Source organism: Galeopterus variegatus, unplaced genomic scaffold (genome assembly GCF_000696425.1).
Source record: "Galeopterus variegatus unplaced genomic scaffold, G_variegatus-3.0.2 Scaffold3405, whole genome shotgun sequence".
Classification (NCBI taxonomy): domain Eukaryota; kingdom Metazoa; phylum Chordata; class Mammalia; order Dermoptera; family Cynocephalidae; genus Galeopterus; species Galeopterus variegatus.
Genome location: NW_007729516.1, coordinates 83,786 through 111,008, shown reverse-complemented (window position 1 = coordinate 111,008; position 27,223 = coordinate 83,786). Strand labels below are relative to the sequence as shown.

Here is a 27,223-nt window from a genome sequence, read left to right as displayed (position 1 = left end):
GGGCGGGGGGGGGGCCGGGCCCCGGGCCGGCACCCCGCGGCGTTGCTCCCGCGCCTCACTCAGCCAGTGAGCGGGAACCGGTCTGTATGTGGGATCCGAACCCTCGGGCGGGAGTGCCACTGAGCTCCCAAGCGGCGCACTATCCAGTGCGCCACCGGGCCGGCCCATGCTCATATACTTTTAAAGAGGATGGATCTCCCCAAGCAGAGCTATACTAATATTGTGACTGAGAACTGTCTTCAGAGGCTCTAGTAGGCTCTGTATGGTCCTAAAAGAAACTTCAAATGCAGAAAGGGCACCCCCAGCCCCCCAGTGTGGATACAGAAATTAACAGACTTCTTATAATGATTTCTCCAGGAGAGGAAGACAGGCAGTGCAAGAAGACATCAACAAAAAAAAGAGGGATGCCTGCTCTACTCACTGGGCCAGCCCCTGCTTCCTGTGCTCTGATGGGAAGAAAGGAGCCCCCCGCTCCAGCCAGTAGAGAGCCCCCACCACCCAGCACCTCCCAGACAGAGCATGTCAGGACCCTTGGGCCCCAATGGGCAGAGATCGCGGAGGCTCCAGCTGCACCTACCAAGCTGCAGGGCACCCAGCTCATCGTCCGCATTATTAGATGCCAACTGGTTATTCCTGGAAAAAAGAAAATGTCAATGTACCACTGGAGAATGACAAACACAAACAGCAGAGAAGGCCGAAAGGAGTTTTCGATGGGGGTACGGGAGATGGGTTCTCCTAGCCCTGGCCCTGCCACTCAGTTTGCACCTCGAACAGCCACAGGTTCCCCATAGGATGGGACCAAATGGCCTCCAACATGCCTGTCAACTCTGTTCTCTCAAAGAGGCACATGCACCAGCCAGTACAGGATGGTAAATTCTGTGGTTTGACACCTGCCAAGCACTGAGTGCAAGTGTATATCACTGATGCCACTGTGATACTCCTGGGAAACACATAGCACTGCCCAGAAGTTTACCATCCCATCTCTGTGGGGTTTTTGTTGGTTTGTTTCCTCTTTCCCAGCTTTCTTATAAAGCCATCCCCAGCCATTTATAAGAAACCACTGAAATGCACCAAGGTGTTTAAAGGAAACTATCCCGCATCCTTTTGTTACTTGAAAAATTGCCCTGTGTTTCTGTGTTTATAATTTGTAAATGCAGGTATGTGCACACAAGCTTTCTTAAAATAGTCCACCTGTATTTTAGTTCTCTTTAGAGATTTTTCCTCCAGCATGCATTGACCTGAACTAAAGTAAAATCATTTTTTAAAAGAATGTATTAAAAATAACACTATTATATCACTCTCTGAAAAAAAAAAATGACAGCTCTTTTGAATGCAGCATTGAAATATATTTTCCTCCAACATCCTTGCAGGGTGAGATATGGCTGAAGTAACAATCACGATCTTGCCATGGCACATGCTATTGAATTGGCTTCCTCCTGAAGATGTATGAAGGGGCGTGAGTGGAAGACCACCGAGGACACACAGTACCAAAGCTGTGAGCATCAGGGTGAGATATGGCTGAAGTAACAATCACGATCTTGCCATGGCACATGCTATTGAATTGGTTTCCTCCTGAAGATGTATGAAGGGGCGTGAGTGGAAGACCACCGAGGACACACAGTACCAAAGCTGTGAGCATGCACACTTCTTTGACCTCCCAGTTCTTTCTCTGGACACAGAGCTCCCACCTCTCCCTCCCAGGCAGCCCTCATCTTCCATGTGTCCTCCCCACTCAGCCAAGCCATTTTCTTCAATTCAAAACCACAAAATCCCTACGTTCCTATGCTACTGGGATCCTACAGGCATTCTTGACAGGAATGGAGGAAGAATGATCTGGAAAGAGGAATAAGCATGGACAGATGGTGAGAGGGATGTGGCAGGGGCAGTCAACACAGAGGCTTTCACAGTCCCCCCTCCCTCCCCCCAGTGAGGAGGACAGCACTTTTATCAGGAGCCTCTTCCACCACACTTCTCATACCCCACCTGCTCAGCACAGAAGGCTGAGGAGCTGAGCTCCACTCTGTCTATCCCTTCTGTCACTGTGTCATCTGTCCCTGTCTGAAAAGCAGGGATGGAGGCACCTATACTAGAGGGCCTCTAAAATCCTCCTAAGCCATTTTGAGCAGGGAACAGCAGGAGCAGAGACACTATTGACCATCCCAAGTCCAGTACCTGAGCCCACCTCTGCCCTTTCCTGAGCCCACCTCTGCCCTTTGTCCTCTTCATCTCTCAACCAGATTCTTGCACTAGCCTCCTAACTGGTTCCCTGACCCTCAGTGTGACCCATGCCCCGGCCCCTACATCTTCATGTGGCTGTCAAAGTCATCTTTCTAGGAAGCAAATCCGACCATGACACCGCTGCCTGGTTGAGTTCTTCAAAGGTTCCCCATCATCACCATCAACAACAACAATAATCACATTTATAAAAATAGCATCAATAATAACAACAAATTCTTTCTGGCTCCTTTGACTGTTCCAGGCACTGTGCTAAGTACTTTGTAAGACTCAAAAGTCATCTGCTTATCAAAACAGCTTTATGAAGTAGTTATTTCACTGTGTCTCAGACAGGTTTAGTAACTTTCCCAGAGTTACACAGCAAGTAACTGACAGCACAGGAATTTGAACCCAGGCTATGACTCCAAAGATACTGGCACCAACCACCACACATACAGCTTCCTTATAAAGTAAAATTGAAGACCATTAGGGTGTCCTATAAGACTCTCCATGACCTACTGCCCAGCCTCATCTCTCTCTGAGCCATAGCACACCATCTGCATTTCCTCCACACTGGATGTCTCAGCTCGGGCCTCTGTACCTTTTCATAAGCTGTTCACTCCATCTAGAATACCCTTTGGCAAACTCATACTAATCCACTAAAGCCCAACTGGAATGTCACCTCCTTCTCAACCCTGAAGCATGCATTCCCTCATTTCTTTACTTCCTCACCCACCCAGCACAAGCGTGGGGTTATCTGGCAGGTCTAGCTTCCTCGAAGAGGAGGCCCAGACATGTAAAATGAACAGACATAAATTGCAATATGATATGGTGTGATAGGATGAATAACAGCCCCAGAGATATCCACATCCTAATCCCTGGAACCTGCAAAAGTTACCTTATATGGCAAAGGGGATTTTGCAAATGGGATTAAGTCAAGGATCTTGAGATGAGGAGATTATCCAGTTGGGACCAATGTAGTCACAAGCGTCCTTATAAGAGGGAGGCAGAAAGAGGCTGACACTTAAGATGAGAAGGTGGTATGAAATGGAAGCAAAGATTGGAGTGATGCACTTTAGAGATGAAAGAAGGGGCCATGAGCTAAGGAATGAAGGCAGGCACTGCAAGGTAACAAAAGCAAGGACACAGATTCTCCCCCAGAGCCTCTAGAAAGAACCAGCCCTGCCAACACCTTGACTTCAGACCAGTGGGACTGATTTCGACCTTCAGCCCACCAGAATTATGAGATTATAAGTTCATGTTGTTTAAGCCACTAAATTTGTGGTAATTTGCTACAGCAGCAACAGGACACTAATACCCATATAAGAATTACAACCAAAGAGGAAGAAAGCACTGCAGGATTCTCTTGGGTGTCCAGCTTCTAGCCAGGATTCCATCAATGGATGCTGCATGCCAGAGTGATTCTCACAGAAGCTAGGTGACTTATGCAAGGTGGTACAGCTTAGAAGTGCCAGAGCCAGGACTCAAACCCAGGATGCCGGCCTCAACTGCTCTACTTTGCTCCTTCCTCTAGGTCACACATCCTTCCATTGCCCAGAAACCTCCATGGCTTCCTGCAGGCCATGGCACAAAGTCCACACCTCCCAAGTGGTCCACTTGGCTCTTGAGGACAGGCAGCTGGGCATGAACAGTGGTGAAAGGGTGGAGATGATGTTCCCGCTGGGCAGGGTACAGTGCGGCCTCTCTCCAGTCATGAGACTTCCGTCCAAAGGCCATCCATCAGCTGCAAGAGCCCAGCTCAGATGCCTTGTGTCATTCCTACAGATCTCACCACCAGAGGAGGCTCCAGTCTTGCTTGCTCACAGAGAATGTACTCATTGTTCCTTTCATGGGTCCCTCTATGGCACAGGCATTACAAAGATTAAAAGGTCAGGGTAAATGCATGTTCTTGCCTTTGAGTGAAAGCTATTACAAACAACAATGACAAAAAGATAAATCAAGGGGTTCAAACACTTTTTCAAAGTGTGATTGTGCAGATAACCCAGAGACACGTGTCAAAGTATGCATCTAACAAGTCCATGGGGGCTGATGGCAGACCCCCAGCCTGCCTGCCTAGTCTGAGGCCTCCACCTCCCACTCCAGCTCCTCGGCGCCCCACAGGAAAGACTAAATAGTGGATTGAATACAGTAAAGAGATAATGAGTTATGAATCAGATATTATCCAGAATGCAACTCAATCGGAAAAAAATATATGAAAGAGCAAATAAAGATATGGAGGAACATTTAAAAAGTCTAATGTACATTTAAAAGAAGTTCCAGAAGGAAAGAATAAAGACAAGGAGAAAGGAAATTATTGAAAAGATAATTGCTAAGAACTTTCCAGACATGGATCCTCACAGAAACATAATGAACCTCAAATGGGACATGTAAAAATAAATGCACGCCTAGACATATCTTACTGGAACTACCAGAATACCAAAGACAATGAGAAAAATCTCAGAGAAAAGGTAGATCACCTGTAAACAACAATTACTTTAACGGCAGACTTCTCAACAGCAACAATAAAGGCCATAGTTGATGAAATAACATCTTTAGAGTGCTGAGAGAAAATAACTGTCAACCTAAAAATTCCCAGCTAAAACAACATTAAAGTTAAGGACAAAATGAAGACATCTGCAGATAAAGACTTAAAAAGATTACTATCACAGAACTTCACTGAATGAACTATAAAGGAATTACTTCAGAAAGAAGGAAAGTTAACCCAGAGGGAAAGAGTAGGGTAAGAGCATTGGTGAGAAAAGAAACCAATACACATTTAGATCAACCTTAATGATAACTGACAATAAGACAATAAAAATAACAACAATAGCAACTAATTTAGGAGTAGTTAAAAACAAAGTGACACTAAAATACAAACGGGACATGGGAAGGGGAAATGATGATCAGAGTTAAGGCTTTCTGACATCTTCACATTTTATTCAGGGGAGAGATTAATTAAATTTAAACTTTAAGCCAGTTATTAAAAACTTAAGAGTAACCACTAAAACAGTAAAAACATAATGTATAATCTTCCAAGTCAGAAAGAGAAGAAGAAAAGATACATATTAGTTAATGCACAAGAAAGTGCCACTGGGAAACGGTCTGGCAGTTTCTCAAAAAGTTAAAAATAAAATTACCACATGACCCTGCAATTCCACTCCTAAGTAGATACCCACAAAGAATTGAAAACAGGAACTCAAACAAACACACGTACACAAATGTTCCATAGGAGCATTATTTGTAATAACCAAAAGGTAGAAACAACCCAAATGTCTATCAACAGATAAGTAAATAAATAAAATGTTATATATCCATAAAATGGAATATTATTCTGCCATAAAAAGGAATAAAGTACTAATACATGCAACAGTGTGGATGCACCATGAAAACAATACACTAAGTGAAAGAAGCCAACACAAAAGGTAATACAAGATTCAATTTATGTAAAATTTCAGATTGGTAGAACAAGAAACTGCTCAGTAAGTAAGGGATTTTTATGGCAGAAAGATGAAAACGTTTTAGAACTAGATAGAGGTGGTGATTACACAACACTCTGAAGATACTAAACGTCACTGAATTGTTCACTTTGAAATGGTTAATTAAAAAAGAAGAAAAAGAAAAAGAAAGCAAGAAAGGAGGAAAAATTATTTAAATAGTGTGTCAAAGTGAAATAAAATAGAACAAACAAATTGAAGTATTATAATTACTGAATTATAATAAAGGCAAACTAATTAAAGTTACCAGTTAAAAGACAGAGATGTTCAGACTGGATTATTTTTAATTAGCTATGTGCTATTTCAAGAGACACATGACACAAAAGCTTAACAGTAAAGCATATACCACTTGTATACCAGCCATTGAAAAGCTCATGGAGCTAAACACTATCAGTTTAAAACAGATTTGGTGATAAAAAGCATTATTAGTGATAAACTGACTATTACAGAATAACAAAAGAAAAAATTCAACAGGAAAATTTAGCCATCATGAACGTCTATTCTCCTAACAACAGAGTTTCAAAACATATAACCAAAAATTTGACAAAACTACAAGGAGAAATTGTTCAGTTCATGAACATAATAGAAAATGTTAACACATCTCTCTTAGCAACTAATAGATCAAGCAGAAAATAAACATTAATAAGAATAAAGAATACGTGAACATCAAAAGAACATGCTTGATCTAATCTGCCCAGCTGTTAAATAATAGACATTCTTGTCAAGCACACATGGCATATTTATAAAAATTGACCATATAATAGGCCACAAATAATACCTCAAAAAATTCCAAACTGTTTTTGATCACAAAGAAATTTTTAAAAGAATACTATAATAAAAATATAGTTCCTCTATACTCCCCCCAAAGAATTCATGTATTAGTAAATTTTAAAGAAATAACAGTAGAAATCAGAAAATATTTCCAAGTGGTAAACATTAAGAACACAACTTATAAAATCCTGTGGAAAGCAGTAAAAGTGGTGCATAGAGGGACACATGTGGCATCAAAACACCCATTACTTTGAAGAGTGACAAGCTAAGAGCTAAGCCTCCAACTCCAAAAAAGAATAAGAGAATAAACCAAAAGAGAGCAAAAAAGAAGTAAAAAAAGGCAAGATCAAAAAGTTAATAAAATAAAAATAGATTCAACAGCCCTCAAAACTGGTTCTTTGAAAAGATTAATAAAAAAGCAAACCTTTGGCAAAATTGACAAAGAGAAAAGGAGAGTAACAGACACAATATTAACAGTGAAAAGGAAGGGTAAAATTTAACATTACAAATAGAATTTTTTCAGTAAGAAGAAAATTATATGAATAAATTCAAACCAAATTTTTTTCAAGAAGAAGAAAATAGTATAAATAAGTTCAAACCAATATATTTGAAAATTGACAGGCTGGACCATTTTCTAGAAAAATCACAAAACTGATTCAAGAATGAACAGCAAATCTGAAACTGTCTATAATCATTTTAAAAACCCATTAATTTAAAATTCACCCCCATTTCCCACTCCACCATACACACAAGTAGTTTTACTGATGTGCTCCATCAAATATAGGAAAATCTCCCCAATTTACATTCTCAAATATAGGGCAGAGATTAAGCACTCAGAACCAACCCATCCTGGCCATAAATCCTACTCTACCACCAAAACTCTGTGCAGGGGAGGCAAGTTTCCAGCTTCTTTGTGCTTTAGTCCTCAGCTATAAAATGGAGTTAATAATAGTCCTTTCTCAAAAGATTGTTGTGAGAATTAAATGAGTTAATATATCAAATACTAAGGATAGTACCTGACACAAAGTAACTGCTACCATGTTAGCTGATATGATGATGATTAATGAGGTTAGTATAACCTTGATTCCAAAAACCTAACACTTGTAAACATAAGTACAAAATATGAAATAAAACAACAGACACTGCACCAGCCACAAGTTTGAAGAAAATATGACCATGTAGGGATGCAAGAATATTTTTACATTGGAAAACCTAATAATGTAATTCACATGAAAAAATGTAAAATAATCTCAATAGATACAGAGATATCACTCAACAGAAATAAATACCCATACATGATTTTTTTAAAAAGTAACTCTTAAAAAGCTCAAGAAAAGAGTTTTCCTTTACTTGATATACATATTCGAACCCTACAGGACCTCTCACCTACCACTGAGGACGCATCCCTGCTAGAGTCGGTAACAGGGGAGAGTGCCCAGCCCCCCACAAGTGCTCTATGTGACACTAAAGATACTCTAGACACAATGAGAACAGCAAGACAGCAGATCCCAGCAGTCTTGGGCCACAGTCCTGCTCTCCTGCCACTGTCCCACCCCACACAGCACGTCCCTGTGGAGTGAACAAGAGGGCTGGATGACAGTGAGGCGGGGATGTTCAGACCATCAGTGGACACACAGGAACTGGACAGACAAGCCACGGCCTAGCTCATGCCAGAGAAGAGCAGCATCCGCTGGCAAAAGGCTAGTTGCCACAAGTCCCAACATCCCTCTCTCCAGAGTCCTCTGTAGAGGCCATGAGGACCATAGCATCCAGTGAGTCTGGCTGCAGCCCCTCCGCACCCTCGGGAGTGGCTGTGTGCTCCCATCCCGCCTCCGCAGCACTGACTCTGCACAGCACTCTGAACTTCAAGGACTGACTTTCTGACTGAGCTGCTGGAGGAGCAGCCGGCCTGCCTGAGTTGGGCCCCTGATAGAATAAACGTTTTTTAGAAATCTCATTTCATATCAGCAGCACTCTGAACTTCAAGGACTGACTTTCTGACTGAGCTGCTGGAGGAGCAGCCGGCCTGCATGAGTTGGGCCCCTGAGGGCAGGCTGATAGAATAAACGTTTTTTAGAAATCTCATTTCATATCAGCCTGAGGGCAGGCTGATAGAATAAACGTTTTTTAGAAATCTCATTTCTCCATTGCAGAAAAGATTTTTTTCTTTCCATTTTCCTGCTCTCCATTTCTCTTTGGCTTCTACAGAGCCTCTGCCAAGCTCCCCTCCCTAGGTGAAGACAAGGTACAGAATCACGGAGAGATTGAAGGAGGCTTAGAAGTCACCTAGCATCATCTTTAGTGTCACAGCAAGGAAACTGAAAGGGAGTTCCTCTGGTGTCTACACTCTCCGGAGGGGCTTTCTCCACCTCCCTCGGCTACCAGATCAGCAGGCGTTCTTACAATCAAGCCATAAAGTGCATGAGGTCTCATTAAGGGTTGGGTTATGGAGAAGTCATCATGGGCACTATCACAATGTAAGCAACTTTAACAGATCTCAGTTTGTACCCTGCAGTCACCAGTGCTCCAAATGTCGACCTTTAACATATAAAAGGAATCTTTTTTTTCTCTCTCTCTTTTCTTTTCTCTTAAGGATGTGGAAAACCTGACTAGAATTGCATGGTCTGACATTTCCTGTGAGAAAGCATTCTGCTTGGAAAACTGTGAAAACAATCTGCCTTAACAATTCAACCCAAATAAATTATCTTCCTGAAACTAATGAAAACCCTGAATTGGGAATTGGGCTGCATACCCAAGTCTCTGTCATCCGGGTCCATGATGACGAAGGTTGGACAAAGATAGGGATCGCCTGGTGAGGACAGATTGGGGGGGAGCACTGATGGCCTTGCATCCTCCTGGAAAAGCCATTGGGCTGGCTGTTAGGCAGAACACACACTATACTCCAGCCTCCCAAACCATTGTTCTTCAGGGTGATGATTTCTCAGCTTAACTCATTCCCTCAGCGTCCCTCCTGACAGGCCTTGGCACACACCCTTGACAAGAAGTATGCAGAGCCAGAGCAAGATCTGAAATCACGTCCAACATTTCTCCTTCCTCTATATCTATGCCTTGAGTCAGGGTGGATTCTGGAACATTCCAGGAACAAAGAAGACATTTACCCCACTCTCAGACTCAGAGGGTTCTTTCAAGAACACATAGTTTGCAAAACAAAAGTGTACTAGATGTGACCTTCCCTCATATTATTCTCCCATTCTTCCAGTTTGGCACAAGGCCTTTGCATACAACTGGTATTTAATGTATGATCCCTCTGGAAGCTGAGGAATACTCAGAGTTCACCTAGATACAGCTCATCCAGCTGGAAGGGCTGGAAAGGCTAATACAGGCCATCTAGACTGCAGCCCCAGTGGGAGTGGGGACCAGGGCGGGTTAGGGAGCCTTTCCCAAGGTGCCCTGGGTAGTAGACAAAGCCAGAGACAGTATTTTAGGCTCCAGACCCTCATTCTCAGTTCATTTGCATCTATTCCATGCTGGATGTTAGAGGCACTGATTTGAATTTCTTAACACCCAAGATGTACTAGGACAAGTTGCTCTTCCCTCAGGGTGACATGCACCAGCAGGACTTTGCAGTCCTTCCAATTCCTATCTCCCTGTCACCTAGATACAGCTCATCCAGCTGGAAGGGCTGGAAAGGCTAATACAGGCCATCTAGACTAATCCTGCAGCCCCAGTGGGAGTGGGGACCAGGACGGGTTAGGGAGCCTTTCCCAAGGTGCCCTGGGTAGTAGACAAAGCCAGAGACAGAATTTTAGGCTCCAGACCCTCATTCTCAGTTCATTCGCATCTATTCCATGCTGGATGTTAGAGGCACTGATTTGAATTTCTTAACACCCAAGATGTACTAGGACAAGTTGCTCTTCCCTCAGGGTGACATGTACCAGCAGGACTTTGCAGTCCTTCCAATTCCTATCTCCCTACCCTTCTCTCAGGCTGAAGTTTCCTGGGTTTGGCTGAGCTCAGCTCCACGAGGGGACTGGTAAAGAAAGGCAGAAGTTGCTCTACAGGCAGTGAAAAGGTAGGTAGAGACGATGTTACTCCAGGGAAAGAAAAATATCTTCTTGAGGGAAAAGTGGTCTCTGTGGAGCACATTTCTGGAACATGAAATTCTTTCATCCTAGATATGCAGTTCACCAAGCAAAATGTTGCTAGCCCATGATCTCCCTTCATCTTGGTCTCACTTTCATCCCTCTGCCCACTAGCATATGGCTGCCTGGTTCCACCAAGCCCCTCCCCACCCCCGGCCATGAGATGCTGGAAGAGGCCAGTAACCAGAGCCAGTCCCAGAAAGGTGATGGGGCACCCAGACTGCACACCCAGCAGGCATGACCCCTAAAGCTGCCTCTGATTAGGGCTCCCTGGCAGCCTGACCTCCCCACCAAGAGGAGTAAGGACTCAACCCAGATAGCTCTATCAGTGACAAAAGTCCTCTGGCCTTGCCTCCCCGAGGCTGGCATGAGAGCCCAGGATGGAAAGGATTGCCTCTACAAACTTGGCCCTGTCCCAGGGAGTCTAAAGCCACTCCCGGAGTTATAAAAGGGAAGACTCTGAAAGGCCGCCTCATTACATAAGAGTTGCTGCCGGTTTCCACGGTGGATTGGAAAGCTGTGGAGATGTTTACTTAGCTGCTAGGAGAAGCCACTTTGGGGCACCAATCCTGCCCTTTACAGTCCTAATAAAGACCAGCAAACATATCCAGGGAAGTGAGCTGCACCAACTAGAAAGGCCAAATTGCTCGAGTCCCATCAAACATTAAATCCACTTAAGTTTTGTTTGGTTAAATATGTCAAAGGTGACTTAAAACAACTTCTAGGATGAAGTATTTTCATTTTGATCTCACAAAACATTCCCCTACATAAACATTTATAAAAGAGCCATGAACAGCACATTTGAAATGGCACTGTCTGGATCCAAGGTTAACTTCACAGCCATTCGAAAAGAAAGAACTTTGGGCTTATTTACTTTTACAAGGGTGAGAAGGCTTACACTTAACACTTAATTTTGGAGCTCATGCTTTTGTCCAAGTGGCCTCAGGCAAATACGAGTATTCCCCTTCCCTGAGCTTCAGTGTCCCTTCCTGTGACATTCCAAGGGTTCTAAATGTTCTACGGTTTTGTCCTTCCAATAATAATTGCTGCTCTGGGCAGCACCTTCTACTTTCCCAAGCACTTGCAAAGCACACTTTTAAATTTAATTCTCACAAAAGTCCTTTGTGGGAAGCAGCAAAGGGACGTTTTAGCCCTATTTTTACAAATGAGAACAGCGAGGCTCAGAAAGTTGTCAGTTGTCCACCACAAACCAATCCATGACTCACATGTCCACGGTGACATGAGGAAAATAAAAAACAACACAGTGAAATGTTTCTCAAAGCTTAGTTTGCTCATTTTAAAGGAGGGCCTTTTAGTTCAAGATTACATCTATTCAAATTTTTTGAAATTTCATGAATTTGTTTCAATGTCCTTACTTAGCCAGAAAAAAATAATAACAACCTGAAAAGCATCTGATTTACCATGGAGTTAACGGAGCTTCAGTGACCCTTCCTTCTAAAAAGAGGTCCTAAAAATGTGTTCACATGGTCTTGTCGTTTTGGAAAATTTGCAAAAATGAGATATACTTTTATATTCTTTCTCTTAAAGAGGCCACCCAAATTATGTAAGTTTTAGGCCCACAGTGTCTAAATTTGCCTCTGAACCTGAAGTTGGTCCTCCAGTTTGTTTGTTTGATTTTTCATTTATTTACTTTACTGACCCATGAATCCCCAGAGACCCACTGCACCAGATGGATGGCTCAAGGTCTCTGCAGGCACAGAGACCCTGTGGTTCTACGTCTTGTCCTAGTTTGGACAGAGAAAGGCCAAGCCAAGACTGACTCCTAGAGCTACTCTCCCTTCCACCCCACACTTCCCCATCATGAAAAAGGAATCTCCAGGAAATTTTGACCTACTCCAAAAGCACAGAGGACTAACTGTTTTCTGGGTATTTCTTAGAAGAAGGAGAAGGAAACACGTTGCTTTAAACCCAAGTTGGCTCTACAAACGTTGAGCATTATACCACTCATACAAAGAAAACCAGAGAGCTATGGAATTTCCATGAGTAAGCCAGCCCCAGCTCGGGACAAACACACCCTGTGCTAAAATTAGATATGTCCCTGAGCCAGCGAGACAGCCTCCTATGCCTCTCTTGGCAGCCCTTTTCACTGGAAACGGGGTGCGAGTGCCCTTGGGTCCCAGAGTGTGGGTCCCAGCCCTCTCCACCCCTCCAGGATCACCAGCCTCCTGCTTCTGATGAGGGCACCGGCTGCCCAGCACTGGTGGCTCGTGGGTGGGAAGCCCAGCAGTGAGGCTATATTCATTGAGGAGCTGGGACGTGGCTAAGAATCCAGCTGGGAGTGGGGACCAGGGTGGGTTAGGGAGCCTTTCCCAAGGTGCATGCTGAAACTTTGCATGAGCCCCAAGGTAGGGGAGTACAAGGACTGTCTCAAACAGAAATCAGGACATTGTTTCCCTCCCAGATCCTTAAGAGGTAACAATAGTGTACATAAGTTTGTAAGAGTGGGGAAGAAAAAAAATCAAAGCAGCACAATCCCTTTTCTCCTTAATAGTGAAATTTCTGCAGAAGCAGTTTGACAAAGCTCTGGTTTCCCTGGTTTCTAAGGATCTGAATTTAAGTAGCACAGGCAGGGGCTGAATGCACACCTCCTCCAAAATCTCCCCAAGTCTCTGCCTCTCCAGGCTGCACCCTACCAACGTCATCCCCCTCCCCAGTGGGGTAGACGTGCAGGGGCCTACAGGGCGCAGCCCCTCTTGGGTCGTGTGGGCGAGAAAAGGCCCCAGCAATGCAGCCAACAGGAAGGGTTTTGACCAAAGGTATCTGGAGATTTTTCCAGAATAAATATAAAACCATCTGAAGCAGCTGGACCCATGCCGGGCAGTCTCCTGTTGGAAATGTCACGTTGAGCCGCATGATGTGGGTGTAATTAAAGGATCGGGGGGTTCAAGAAAACATCCAAAGGGTCAGGAGACGATTCCCGTCCTAGCTTTGTGAGTGGGGGTATGATGAATATGGTGAGGGAGGGTGGGAATCAGCCCACCAGGATAATACTGAAAAGATGCTTCTTTCTGTGCATCTGGGAAATACGTGCAAGCTGCTGTTTCTGTAACAGCCACTGGTTCCTTGGAGGTCAAAAGGCCTGAGGATGTCCACCTACAACAGAGAAGGGGCTCTTCTGCCCTGTTGGGGTATTCCCTAGGGGTTTCTTGGGCTAGTCTTGATTCCATCGCCTCACCCAGACTCCATCATTTAATGACACACTGTGGCCTTGTTACACTTCTTTATGATCCTCACCGAGAGGTAAGAGAAAGATTCCATCAATTATTACATTTTCCCTGTTTGTTCCATGTGTTTTGTATTTTCCCTTTTTATTTTGAAAAATGTTAAAGCAACAGGAAAACTGAAATTATAATACAATGAACACTAGTATAATCTTCACTGACAGTGACAAATTAACATGTGCCTTGTTTTCTCTCACACAACACACACACATACGAACACAAACACGCACACTTTTTTTTGTTTTGCTGACCCATCTGAAAGCAAATTGCAGACATCCTGCTGTGCCACACCTAAATATTTCAGTCTGCATCTCCTGAAAAGAGGGACATTCTCCTACCTAATCCATGTGTGATTTATTTGTATGACAACACTGTTTAAAACCAGGATACTCATCTAAGCTCTCCCAGATACTTGCATCTGGTACATGTGCCCTTTTGGAGTGATTTTCTCTAAAAAGAAGAATAAGAGATCAGTAGTAATGTCTTTATTAAATATTAAATGGGCCAGATCTGCTTTTGTTTTGAACTAAAATGGATACCTTCAACTTCTCTTTTCTTCTTTTAGTACACTCCTAAGAGTGTATTGGATTTTAAGGATATCTGATCGTCCAAGTCTAGGCTACAAAGTGACTTAAGATTTGTTAGGGAGCTGAGCACGGGGCAAGGTGTAGACTCTGGGTGGCAGAAGGCTATAGTGTGGATGGATTTCCTTGGCAGCTCCAGGGATTGACTCCAAGATGCCTGTCAAAATGCCCTCATAAGTTCATCTCCCTCCATATCGCAGCTTCTGGAATCTGAACACGCAATGTGTCTTTGCTCCGTGAGGACAGGAAATAACGGAGGTGGCTCAAGCCTTGCAAAACAGCCTCTAGTCCTCAGATGGTGGTAGTGTACTGGGTCTTGTTTTCTAGTGACTTTTTTAGTTTGCTTGATTTTCTTCTTATTCAAAAGAAATTTTATTTAAAGGGAGAAAGGCTGAACAAAGTGACACTGGACCAAAGGAGGCAACATCATCGATTGTAGGAATGCCATCCTCCTCTCATGGGTGAACCCTTCACAGAATCTAATGAAGCCCTGGGCCCAGTGAAGAGGCAGGGAGAGGGAGGACCATGGCCATCTGTGCCCAGGCCTGGCCCCGGAAGAACTTCTGGACAAGAAGTGGGGAGGGCACATCTGTGACAACCTCCAGAGTTTTCAAATGCATCCAGCCTCTCCTTGACCTTCACTGCAAAGGAGAGGAAATGCCTCATGGAAGACAACTTTATTCAACCCACAGGTGCTCACCGAGGGCCTACTATGTGCCTGGCCTCGTGGGAGAGACCCACTCAGAACCACAAGAGCCCAGGAACTTGGGCCATGGCCACAGCCCTCACAATGAATCTGAACATTTCTCTCTGACCGGTCATAACTTCCATGATCTGACTCCAACCTTACTGCTCACCCCTTTCACAAAACTCCATCTATTCAGGAACACGTCCAGATATTTTTTTAAAAAAATGAATATTTGGCTAACCAAATGCGGGGGCAGATAATATTTATTAAAGTAATTATTGTTGGCCAAATATTTTATATACATTATTTTATTTATTCCTCATAACAATCCCATAAATATTATCATCCCATTTTTTAGATGAAGAAACTAAGCTGCAAAAAGGTTAAAACAAAATTTGCCCAAGGTTACCCTGTTAGTATATGGTAGAGCTGGGATTTGAATCCAAATCTGTTCAATTCTAAATCCAAGGCCCTTCCAGCCTCACGATGCTAAGAGTTACTAAATATATTAAAGATGAAGAGCCAAGTTTCAAAGTCTCAGAATACAATAAAATGCAATGTTTCCCAAATAGCAGTTCTCAATAACTCAACAAAGCTTTGCTTAATTGGAATAAATTTGAAGTAACTCAAAGGCTTCACTGAGCAGAATTGACTCTTTCACTGGAGATTTAAAAGGCACTTTGAAAACTTGTAAGGCCTGGGGCTGGTCATTATGGGCATCAATTATCATTGTAGAGTGTGGCCGAGAATGAATCTGGTTGTTGTCAGCACTGCCCCATCCCGGACCCACCCAAGCACCACCCCACTCCCAGAGGCTCCGTGAATGGTAAATTTCTCTTCTGCTGCTGGCACCCAGCCCTGGCTTACAAACATGCTCACATCTTGCCCGTCCTGAAGAAAAGGATCCTATTCCTTAACCCTCTACTCACTTAAACTGCCACCTGTCCCTATGCTTCTCTTCACCTCCAAACTTCTTCCAAAAGGGCTCCATGTTCTCTGTGTATGTCCTCCCCCCTCCTATTCATCAACACACAACAGTTGACCTTCTGCCCCCAAGCCATCTACTCAAAGTGCCCTCTTCAAAGCCACCTGTGACACCCTGCCTCTGCCCCCCACCAGACCCAGTGACCTTGCTCACCTCTCCAAGGGGTCCAATTTGCCAACCTCCTGCCTTCTGGAGATCATCTCTTCCCTAACTTTGGGTGGGGCTGGACTCCCCAGTCCCCATCTGCTCTGACCACTCCCCCTCCCCGCCCCACACCAAGCACAAGGTTCTACCACTGCAGGATCCTGGCAGTGTTCACTCCTCCAAGGACTTCCGTGTTCAGCCCCATGCCAGCACCTTCCAGATGCCCCTCTCCCAACCTCTCAGCCGATATTCCCCAGGACCTGCATTGCTGCCCCACTCCTGTCTGTGGAACAAAAGCTCCACTGAACATGTCCAGAAACAGACTCCTCATCTTCCTCCTTACCCAACCAGTGCCTCCCCATCACGTCCCCCTGTCCCTGATAAGTGCACACCTGTGTCCCGAGCCTCCAGGCTCACAGTCCCCTTGCAGGTCATGCCCTGTGGCTTCTCCTCCTCAGATCCCGAGCTCCCCACCCCTCTGGCACAGTCAGGTCACAGCCCACCCACCTTCTAGGCTGGGGCCCTGCTTCCAGTCACCTCGCTCAGTCCTGCCACACTCAGATTAATCTTCCCCAAGCACGGCACTGCCTGGTTAAAAAGACTACCGCCAAATAACCAAAAATGCAAGTGAATTTGCTATTCCTCTCTGTGCCTAGAGAAGAAAGCCTGGTTCTCAAGGCATCTGTCCAGTCCTCCGTCCCTCCTGGTTAAAAAGACTACCGCCAAATAACCAAAAATGCAAGTGAATTTGCTATTCCTCTCTGTTGCCTAGAGAAGAAAGCCTGGTTCTCAAGGCATCTGTCCAGTCCTCCGTCCCTCGACCCCTGATCCCCCATACCCCCTGTGTTCCAGGTACACCAGCTCACCCACCTCTTTGCCACACTGTCCCCTCAGCTTGGGATTCCTCTGCACCTGAATTATCAGACCAACCCTCTACGTACTTGATAATGCCAGCTCCTCAACAGTCCTTCCCCAGGCAGGGGCTGTGATAATGGTAAGACTGAGGCACCTAGAGACAGATTGTCTGCATGAACTCAGATTGGTTGGCCACTCTGTGCCTCAGTTTTCCCATCTGTAAAATGGATCCTATGGCCCTCCTAATGTTGCTGTCAGAATTAAATGAGGTAATACATCTAGAGCTCTTACAACAGTGCCTGTCAGATAGTGAGCACTCAATGAATATCAACAACTCAATTACCCCAAAGCAATCCAGACTATCTCCACAGCACTCTGCCATGTCCCCCGTCACATTTGTCTTTAAAAAAAAAAAAAAATTCTGCAGTTTGTATGGATGTCTCAGCCTCTTGTGAGCATTTGAAACCTCATCTTTAGCATGTCCCTCCCCAACACCATTTGAACAAGCAAGAGGCCCTCTATAAATGCTTTGTTAATTTGAATAGAATTAAATACCATGTATTTAGAATGAGATCAAAAACTGTTTACTCTATCAGGAAAGGGTCCCACTTCTGAGGGACCTATCACCACAAAACTGGCCTCAACAGGAAATGAAAGAAATCCCATGGCTTTAGTAACTTCTTGCGGAATGAGCAGAGAAAACAAAGTAGAATTTTCTGGAATGAGGCATACACACGGAATCTAGCTATACAGGAAGCTGCCCTGGAAGGTCATCTTTGTGACTGGAAGAACTCTACCCAAAATGCCCCTGACAACTCGGCATCAAAGGCCATCTTTCTGAGGTGGGAACAACAGCCCCAAGAGTGAATCACAGCAGAATTCTGTCCCACAGCCACCGTTTGGGAAAACTGGCTAGGGAATCACTTGGGAAGGTGTCCACTATAGCAGAACTGAAGGGGATTTGGCAGGGGAGAGACTTCAGCTCTCTCTGCCCCAGCCCCCAAGGCATGCAGCCTATCAGTGAGACTCAGGGTAGAAACAAGGATGCCCATCTTTTCTCTAAGTCAGTGCCCTTCCAATCCTTAGGAGGAACTCTTAGCTTAGACTCTTTCTCTATGACCCACCATAAGTGCACATCATCCAAAAATGTCTGCAAATGTGGTAGAACCAATGCAGGCCCTAGAAAAAAGGGCTGAGGAAGAACTAGAGGGCTGCTTCAGTCTTCAGGAATGAGTCTCCAAGGACACCATAGTACCGTCCTGCTCTGCCACACTCATCTCCCCAAATTATCTCTGAGCCACAACAGCTTTCTTCCGTCTGACAGCAGCCACTTCCCCTGCATGGTACATCTTCCCAGCCTGCACCGGCAGGACTCAGGACCTGGGCAGAGGGGCTGGCAAGGGCCAGGTGTGCTCAGAGGAAGACTAGAGCCTCCACACTGATGTCCATAGATGCACAAGATGAGATCCCTTGTCTTCCCTCCCAAGGAGAGTTGTGGACACCCTCTCACCTCTACAGCCACACTTTCTTGATCTCAAAGGGAACCGGAGTCATGAGAAGTCTCTTTTTCCTGGGAGATGCACCAGTTCAAAGACTTGGAAACCCTAGAACTGAAGGTACCTGGAACTAAGATAGCCACACAGGGGTAGGGACCATCGACCCCATTCCTGGAGGGCTCAGAGTGGCCTGCAATGCACACTGGAGTCATTTTTCATGTTTAACCTGCTTACCTACTCTGGAGAGGCCAACACTGGAAGGAGAGAGAAATGGTGCTCCACTGCAGACTGGCAGCACACGTGTAATATAGAGTATGGCCACCAGGCAGAGAGGTAGAGAGGGGAAGTGGCTGAGCACAGGGCATTAATGGCAGGTGTGGAGAAGAGAGGTCCCCAGAACAGGTTATGAAGGTGAGGCTAAACTGGTGTAAGAGTCTCGGGCAGGCCATCTGTTCACCAGGGGCAACTGGCATGCAGGAAAGTGACTGGGTGCTGTGTATGTCTCGAGTCAGTCCATTTGAACCTCAATAATCTGATGTAAAGTCCCAATAATGCATAGAGACAGATTTCAATGGAAATTCTCTTCATAACTCATCCCATGCAGTGCAGATGTTGTCAAATTTGGGATGCTCAGATATGGGGAACAGTCAATAAACCACAAATGCCACATCCTCCACTACGCCTCCACCAAGCCCCAGCTGGCATCATTCCCTCCCTCTCTGGACACAGACAGGCATCTGTGAGCTTGCGGCCTCTATCCTCATCTAGGGGCCCCCAGGAGGCCCCAGGAGGGTTGGGATATGCTCATCTGTCCCCCCCTAGAGTGCTTAAGAAACGTTGGGGGGGCCTGGTGAGTATGTGCTAAGTGAATTATGCAACAAGGGTGACCAGACTGTCCCTGGAGTTGGGAGGATTGATGAAGGTCTGCTGCCACCTACTGTCCATTCTTCTGCAAAACCCCAAAACTCTGCCAGCCACCCCTATGTCAGAGGAGATAAATCCCTGTAATTGACTACTGGTTTCAACACAAAGGCAGGGACACTGAGGTTTTGGGGCCATGGCCAGATCAAAGCTGCTGAGATCCACCACAGAACTAGGCAGGTTACTCTGCCCCTGGATCCATGAATGAAAGTCACAGCCATTCCTCCCCAATGCTATTGGTGTACCATGAAGACTTTTGTGTTAAGCACTACTTCTCCAAATCTAAGGCCCTCCTGCCCCTTCAGCAGCACCCCCTAACTGCCCCCCAACCTCCCACTCCTTTGTGAGAGCCACAATTTAGCACCCAATTACACAGGGACTCCTGGTGGGCCCTGGGCTTCCAGAGTAGGGAGCTGTCACATCCTTGGGCATCCTCGGTGCTTAGCAGGGCTGAGACATCAAGAGGAGCTCAAGAGATACCCCCATCTGAGTGATACAACGGGACATGACCCAGCCATGGAGCCAGTGACAGGTGAACATGCCATTCTTGCAAAGAGGGCTGCAGGTGTCCTGACGGGGGAGGATGTATGTGAGCCCTGAAAGAGGCCTCATTCCATCTCCATCCCTTGGCCTGCCTCACCAGGGCATCCTATGCACCAAAGGTGATAGCCATGAAAAAGCTTTGCCGCTTGTTTATTTTTATCATACCACCTGAGGGCTGAGTGAGTGTAGGAGACACAGGAGCTAACCTGGAAGCCACAGGTGCCCAAGAACCAGTGTTCTTGGAAAACTAAGAGAGAAATTATTCAACAAGTAATGGGCAAAGTGGTGAGAGATGGCAGGATTTAACCTTGCACAGTCAGTCTGCCTCCCAGCTCAAAACCCTGCATGCAGGGACAGCAGAACCTCAGCTTCCAGCAACAGACCCTCATGATCTGGGCTAGGGGTGATTCCAGGCTGCTGAGCCCTAAATCCTTTTACTATGCGTTTATAGGAGCTCAGAGGAACCCACAGTCCAGGTGTGACTTCAAAGTCACAGGTCCTGGTTTGTATGCTCAAGCCTCAGAGGTCGGCTGAATAGACAGATTCTTGGATCACAAGAGTAGTCAGAAGTATGGTCCAGACATGCCCAAGTCCATGTGTAGAAGGTAGAATGGGGGATGTCGAGATGGAGGAGTCCCTATAGAGTAGTCCATCCAACTCTTCACTTCTAGTCAGGAGCACAGAGGCCCAGACAGCTGGACATCTCATCAGGGCAGAGTTCCACCTGCAAGCCTGGGACAAATAAGTGCCCAACTTAAAGGCAAGACAAGGACTTGCATTTACCGTCATCAGACAATTGCTGTGAGCAGTCCTACTAACCTGGGCCCTAGTACTAGTCCCAGTATGAAAGACAACCCCTTAACCATTTCAATGAGATCCAAAGGCCAGAAGGGAATTGTATTGTCACAAACAGCAACGGAGCCTGAAATGACAAGCACAGGACAGCTCACTGCTCACATTTGAGGACTCCAAACACTTGGTTCCTGATCCACAGGCTACACAGAGGCCAGTCACCAATGAAACACCATTGGCCTGATAGAGAGCATCACGGCGGACCAGAGGTTAGGCCCAGTGACCATGGCCTAACCCTGCTTCTCCTGCAGTCCTCCTCATTTCCAGGAAAGGCAAGCTCCTTCTCACAGTGGTTCAGAAAACTCTGGAGCCAAACTCACCTCCTCTCTTTCTCTCACACAGCACATCTAATCCATGGGCAAATCCCATTGAGGTGTGTGTGTGTGTGTTTATACATGCATATATTCTAGCCTGTGTCTCAGCACCTTCACCGTCACCACTGGCTCTCTTCTAGACTTCCACAGGCCCTCCTCATTGGTCTCCCTGCTCCCAAGCTGGCCTCCCTGAGTCTGTTTTCAGCACAGCAGTCAGAGGGATCGTGGCAGCCTCTGCTCAACCTCCTAGAATAAAAGCCAGTGCTTCAGCAGCCTCCACAGCCCTACACGACCAAGCCCTTGTTTCCTCTCTCCCTCATCCACTCCAGCCTCAAACAAGCAATGTGTCCCAGCATAGGGCCTGTGCATAGCTGCTCTGGGTTTGCTCCCAGGGATCAAAGGGCTTGGTCCCTGTCTTCCTTCTGGTCTACTCTCAAGTGTCACCTTCTCTGCAAGGTTTTTGAGGGCTGCCCCTTTATAAAATACCAGTCCTGTCCTCGGGGCTCCCTATCACTCTTCTCTGATTTATTTTTCCTCATAGCCCTTAACATCCTCGGATATGTTACATATTGACTTGTTTTGTTGTGATGGGCTGCCTCTTCCCACCAGAAGTGTAAGCTCTGAGTGGGATGGGCTTGGTCTGCATTGCTCATATTGATTCCCTGTAGGTAGAGCTGGGTTTGGCACATAGTAGGCCATCAAAGGGGGGAACAATAGGCTCTCCAGGAGAGAGGAACCCTGATTTGCAGCATTTGCGATGGGCTTGGTCTGCATTGCTCATATTGATTCCCTGTAGGTAGAGCTGGGTTTGGCACATAATAGGCCATCAAAGGGGGGAACAATAGGCTCTCCAGGAGAGAGGAACCCTGATTTGCAGCATTTGTCAATTTCCATGGTGTAAATATTCCTACCATGACCAATTTCAAGCTACCAGCATGATGTAATTGAACGCAGATTGGGAAGAAATGCTAACAATCAACATCATGAGCAGCACAAGCTGGCTCAAACACACAACTGGCACTCACTAAAGAGTTGATGTGTAAATTCATTGAAGAAACGAATATTTCTGTGAATTAATGGGTTCTTTTTTGAGGGCAAGACTCCAAGAACTCAGGGTCTAAAACCAAATCCACCTAAAACCAAGGGAGCTATTACTATTACATGAAGGGACATGCATGTTGAGCAGTAACAGCTGCGATGGAGGCTTTAAGTGAGTGCAGGAAAGACCACACATACTTGAAGCAAAAGCTTTAAGCATTGATTAGAAGTTGAAAGGACGGTCTGTGGAAGCACGTTACAATACCTGCAAGTATCCCAGTGAGTCACTTCCTCTCTGCTCTCTGGAGCTCTGTGTCTCCATCTGCCAATATGAGCTGGGATTCTAAGGATCTTCCCAGCCCTGACAGCATATGAAGTTAAGAATTTAAACGGGTCCTCATGGAGCACCTATTCCACTCTGCTTTGTAAAACACCCAATTTAAATTATCTTTTTTAAGAATCCAACTAAATTAAACTTCAATGCCATGGACCTATCATACTTCAAGGTTGCATTCTGGGAAAATATCCACTTTCACCAGGGCAAAATCCATTAATACTAATAAAATCAACAACTCTCGTGAGCTCACTGGACCTACCCTGACAGGCCCCCAGCCAGAAATCCCCCACTGCCCTAATTCTGCCCCTCCTGGGGACCACGTGGCTGTGGGTTATCCTGTTTTCCTTCCCACACAGGACCCAGACTTAAAAAATAGAGACAGAAAAGATGATGAGACAGAAGAAAATGCCTGTAAAATGTGAAAACAACAAAAATTATTTTGGGAATGGTAGGGAGGGAGAGAGAGGGTACAGGATGAACACTTTAAAAACTGTAGTGAGACCAAAAAAAAAAAAAAAGCCATTTAAAATGCTGCAAGAAACAGTTGTCCTCTGTGGTAGGCAGAACAATGCCTCTGATCCCCAAAGATGTCCAAATCCTAATCCCAGAATTCCTGAATGCGTTAGGTTACATGGAAAGAGGGAATTAAGGTTGCAGATGGAATCAAGGTTGCCAATCACCTGACTGCAATGAGGAGACTGTCCTGGGATATCCAAGTGGGCCCAGTGTAATCACAAGGTTCTTATAAGTGGAAGAAAGAGGCAGAAGAGGGAGAACCAGAGAGATGGCAGCCTGAGGAGGACCCGGCCAACGTTGCTGGCTTTGAAGATGGAGTAAAGGGCCATGAGCCAACAAACGCAGGTGGCCTCTTGAATCCAGAAAAGGCAGAGACAGATTCTCCCCTAGAGCTTTCAGAAGGAAAGCAGCCCTGCCAACACCTTGATTTTAGCCCAGTAATTATATTTCAGACCTCTGACCTCCAGAACAGTAGGATAATAAATGTGTGTAGTTTTCAAGCCACTAAGTCCATGGTAATTTGCTACACCAGCAATAGGAAACTAATACACCCCCTATTTGACTATACCATCAGGCCCATCTAGTCCCTGATCCTACCTAGTGGCCTGTATGACCCTGAAGAGGTCCGTGTCACTCTCTGGGCCTCGGCACCCCCATTGTACCATAGGACTTCATGTCTTGGCACCCCTGGATCCTAAGGCCCCACAACTCAAGCCACGTGAGGGTCACACATTTGCTCAGGAGCCCTGGCACTTACATGCTGCTGCTGTGGCCACTGCCATTGCTGCATTCCCAAAGGAGGACAACTCTTCTCAATTCCATGTTTGTAGTCACCCCCACACCTCTGAACAAGACCAAGCAAAAAGTGACTGAAACTTGTGCAGCGTGTGCCCACACCTGGAAACCATAACTGGAAGGCCGGTCCCTGTGGCCAGATGCCCAGCATGACGTGTTTTGAACTAAGCTGCAGAAAATCAACCACAGCAGGGTCCATGTGGCCATCTACCAGAAACTCACTCTGAGGAACTCTCAGACAGATGACAGAGAGGGCTGTGAGCAACATAGGTGAGGTCACTTCCAAACAAACGATCAAGTTTCACCAGGTGCCACAGCAGGCTTGGAACACACAGCTCTGGGGACTCACATAGAGTCACCTCTCCCATGCTCTTTATCCTGACCTAAGGTTTCTCATGGGTGTACTCTGGGCCAGAAGTGTGGGCAATAGCAAGATCTGCAGAACATGTCTCCCCTGCACTGAACACAGCACTACAGCAAGAAGCAGAGAGGAGCAGGGGTTAGATACCTCCCAGGTCAGGGCCCAAGTCCCCACGGTTCTGAGTGATGGTTAAAGTGATCCAGCAAGGGCAGCCCTGACAAGCCAGTGACAAATGACAGATGTTCCCAAACAGACACAACCCCATCCAAAAGAGCCCAGGTGACATATTTTCTAAGTTTGGAGATCAAATGACACAGAAGAGAAACAAAAATCGAACCAGAAAATAGTCCCTTCAGCTCCCGGGGTAAGATCTAGGAGAGGGAGTCAGGAGGGCCTGACTGCACAGACATTTGCATCCCCTTACATCTCAGCACGTCTTCCACCTGCCCCCTAACCCTACTCCAGGATATATGCTCACTCCCCCTACTCTTGCCCCAGGTGTAACTTCCAGGGCTGTCCCTAAGCCTGATGTTGTGAGGCCCAGTAAAGGCCCCACACAGCCACCCTTCCCCCAGCTTCTTAGGGGCAAGTGATAGAGCGGGTGCTGTGCATACAAGCAAGCCCTGATGTCATCTCCCAGGACTTTCTCATGCTATATATGCACATGTCTGTCTCACCTTGAGGAGCTCCCAGGACCTGGGACACACCAGGACTCAGACTCATGTTTATTGAGTTGAATTAAACAACAATGGGGGGATGGGAACACTGATGGAGACGGTTTGGGGAAGGCCAGGGGTGCAGATTCATTTAGCAAATGAGACTGCCTTGGCCCTGTGCTATGTACAGTTATGCAGTAAGTGCACTGCACAAAGATGCCTGACTGAGGGAATGAGAGAGAACTGCCCACATTCCATTCACCAAACTGTGAGCCCCTGGGCCTGCATCCACCCAGAATGTTGTCAGGTTCCTTAAATTTTCTGTGCCCAGCTTCCTCATCTGTGAAATGAGGATAATAATTGCTGGGGTGGGGGAATGCTTGCTCTCAACTGTCAGTGTTTTGCGGGCATCTGGAGAGAGCTCTATAGGTCTACCCCTCCCAGCCATTCTCCTTCCCTTTACTTACACTGCCCTAAGGGTGGAAGTGTGCCTTAGCTCACTGGCAAATTTGGTAGAAAATAAAAGCAGCATGTCAGGCTCAGCTTTGCCCTCCCACTGTGTGGCCATGGGAGGAGAACTGCCCTGGGCTTGCAATGAGGCAGAAGACTGTCCACTTCCAACTGTCTACAACTTGCTCTGTCCTCTACTTCCACCTTGCACAATCACAAAAATGCTATATCTAGCCCCAATCTGCATGATACCCTTTGTTTCATTTATCAATTTGTTCAGAACTCAGGAGGAGAAAAAGGTACTTTTTAATGGAAACCCCCCTTCTAAAAAACCCCAACAATAACATCTGCCTCAGTGGATTATTATAAAGAGCAAATGTGAAAATATAACACACAAGTGCCTAGCATGGTGCCCAGCAAATAGGGCATAAGTGGGTTGTCAGAGATGTTTGTTGATTGAGCAATAGAAAGGTCAACACTATTAAACACACGTTAAACATGCTGGTTTATGCTTTGCCTGGTATTGGTGGGGAGGGGGCTGCGGAAGTATTTTTACCTGCTACCCTCTTCCTAGAAGACACAGTTCATACCATCTCTTAAGGGTTTAATGACTGGTCCAAGGCCACAACAGAGTAGTTTTGCCAGTCCAGGCCGTCAGACTCCAGAGCATAAGTGCCCTGTAAACAGTAGGTACTCAGTAAATATCTGGTGATTGAAGCACAGGGCACAGAATAGCTCTGGAAGTAGGACTCTTAGGCGAACAAGATACATGAGCTGGAAGGATGCTTGGAAATCATCTACCCAGTGGCCAGATTTTACAGTCAGGGACACTGAAGCCCAGAGAGAAAATGACCCACCCCAGGGGGTCTACCAGGATGTGTGGAGAGTGAGGATGGAAGACCCAGGCCTCCTGCTCCTGCTATAGCCACTTCTCTGTCCGTTTGTCCCAGGTCACTACACAGTCTGGGAATGCTCTCACCCATCTGCAGTGGGTATTTTTCTCTTTTCCAGTGCAAACTTGTTCTGGCACTGAGGGGGCAAGATAAGGCCCTCTGAGTGAAACTACAGGCAAGCAGATTTTAACTCAGCAAGAAGACTTTCTAACAGGATCATGCAAAAGTGCTGCAAGAAACATGGAGCTCCCCAGTGCTGCAGGTGTTCCAGCTGAAACCAGTCACCATCTCAAGGCTGTGGAAAAGTTCTTCACCCGGGGAGAGAGGTGACAACATTCATCCATGCACTCACTAGACTCAAGCTTGTTTCCTGGGTTCAAATCCCTGCTCTGCCTCATCCTAGGTGTATAAACTTGGGCAAATAAAGTAACTTCTCTGAGTGAGTTTTCTCATCTGTAAAATGGGGGTTTAACAGTACTTCCCTCATAGAACTTTTTATGAGAATTAAGAACGTAACTTTCAAAAAAAAAAGAATGTAACTTTCCCTAAACGCCAATATAAAAAGTTTTGATATTCTTATTGCTATTGTTGCTAGTAGTAGTAGTATTAAACAAATATTCATTGAGTGTCTTCAGTGTACCAGGTACTATTCTAGGTGCAGGGAATATAAAGGCCCCTGTGCTTATGAAACTTGTAATCTATTACAGAGGAGACAAGTAACAAATACGTACAGTAGTTCCCTCTTATCTGCAGTTTCGCTTTCCAGTTTCTATTACTTGCAGTCAACTGCAGTCTGAAAATATTAAATGAAAAATTCCAGAAATAAACAATTTGTTAGTTTTAAATTAGGTGCCATTCTGAGTAGCACGATGAAATCTCACACTGTCCTGTTCCATCCCTTCTTTAACACAAGAAAAAGGTGAATCCAGTATAATAAGGTATTTTGAGAGAGAGGAAGAGAGACCACATTC

General features: G+C 45.7%; 1 protein-coding gene across 2 annotated transcripts in view; it reads right to left on the bottom strand.

The window, feature by feature from the left end:
- The window catches only part of FAM188B (family with sequence similarity 188, member B), a 119,218-nt gene that overhangs the window by 62,382 nt on the left and 29,613 nt on the right, over nt 1-27,223 (bottom strand). For both annotated transcript variants that reach the window (XM_008584917.1, XM_008584918.1), the window contains exon 6: nt 578-633. In XM_008584917.1, coding sequence (XP_008583139.1) covers nt 578-633 — 56 coding nt within the window. The remainder of the gene's footprint in view (nt 1-577; nt 634-27,223) is intronic.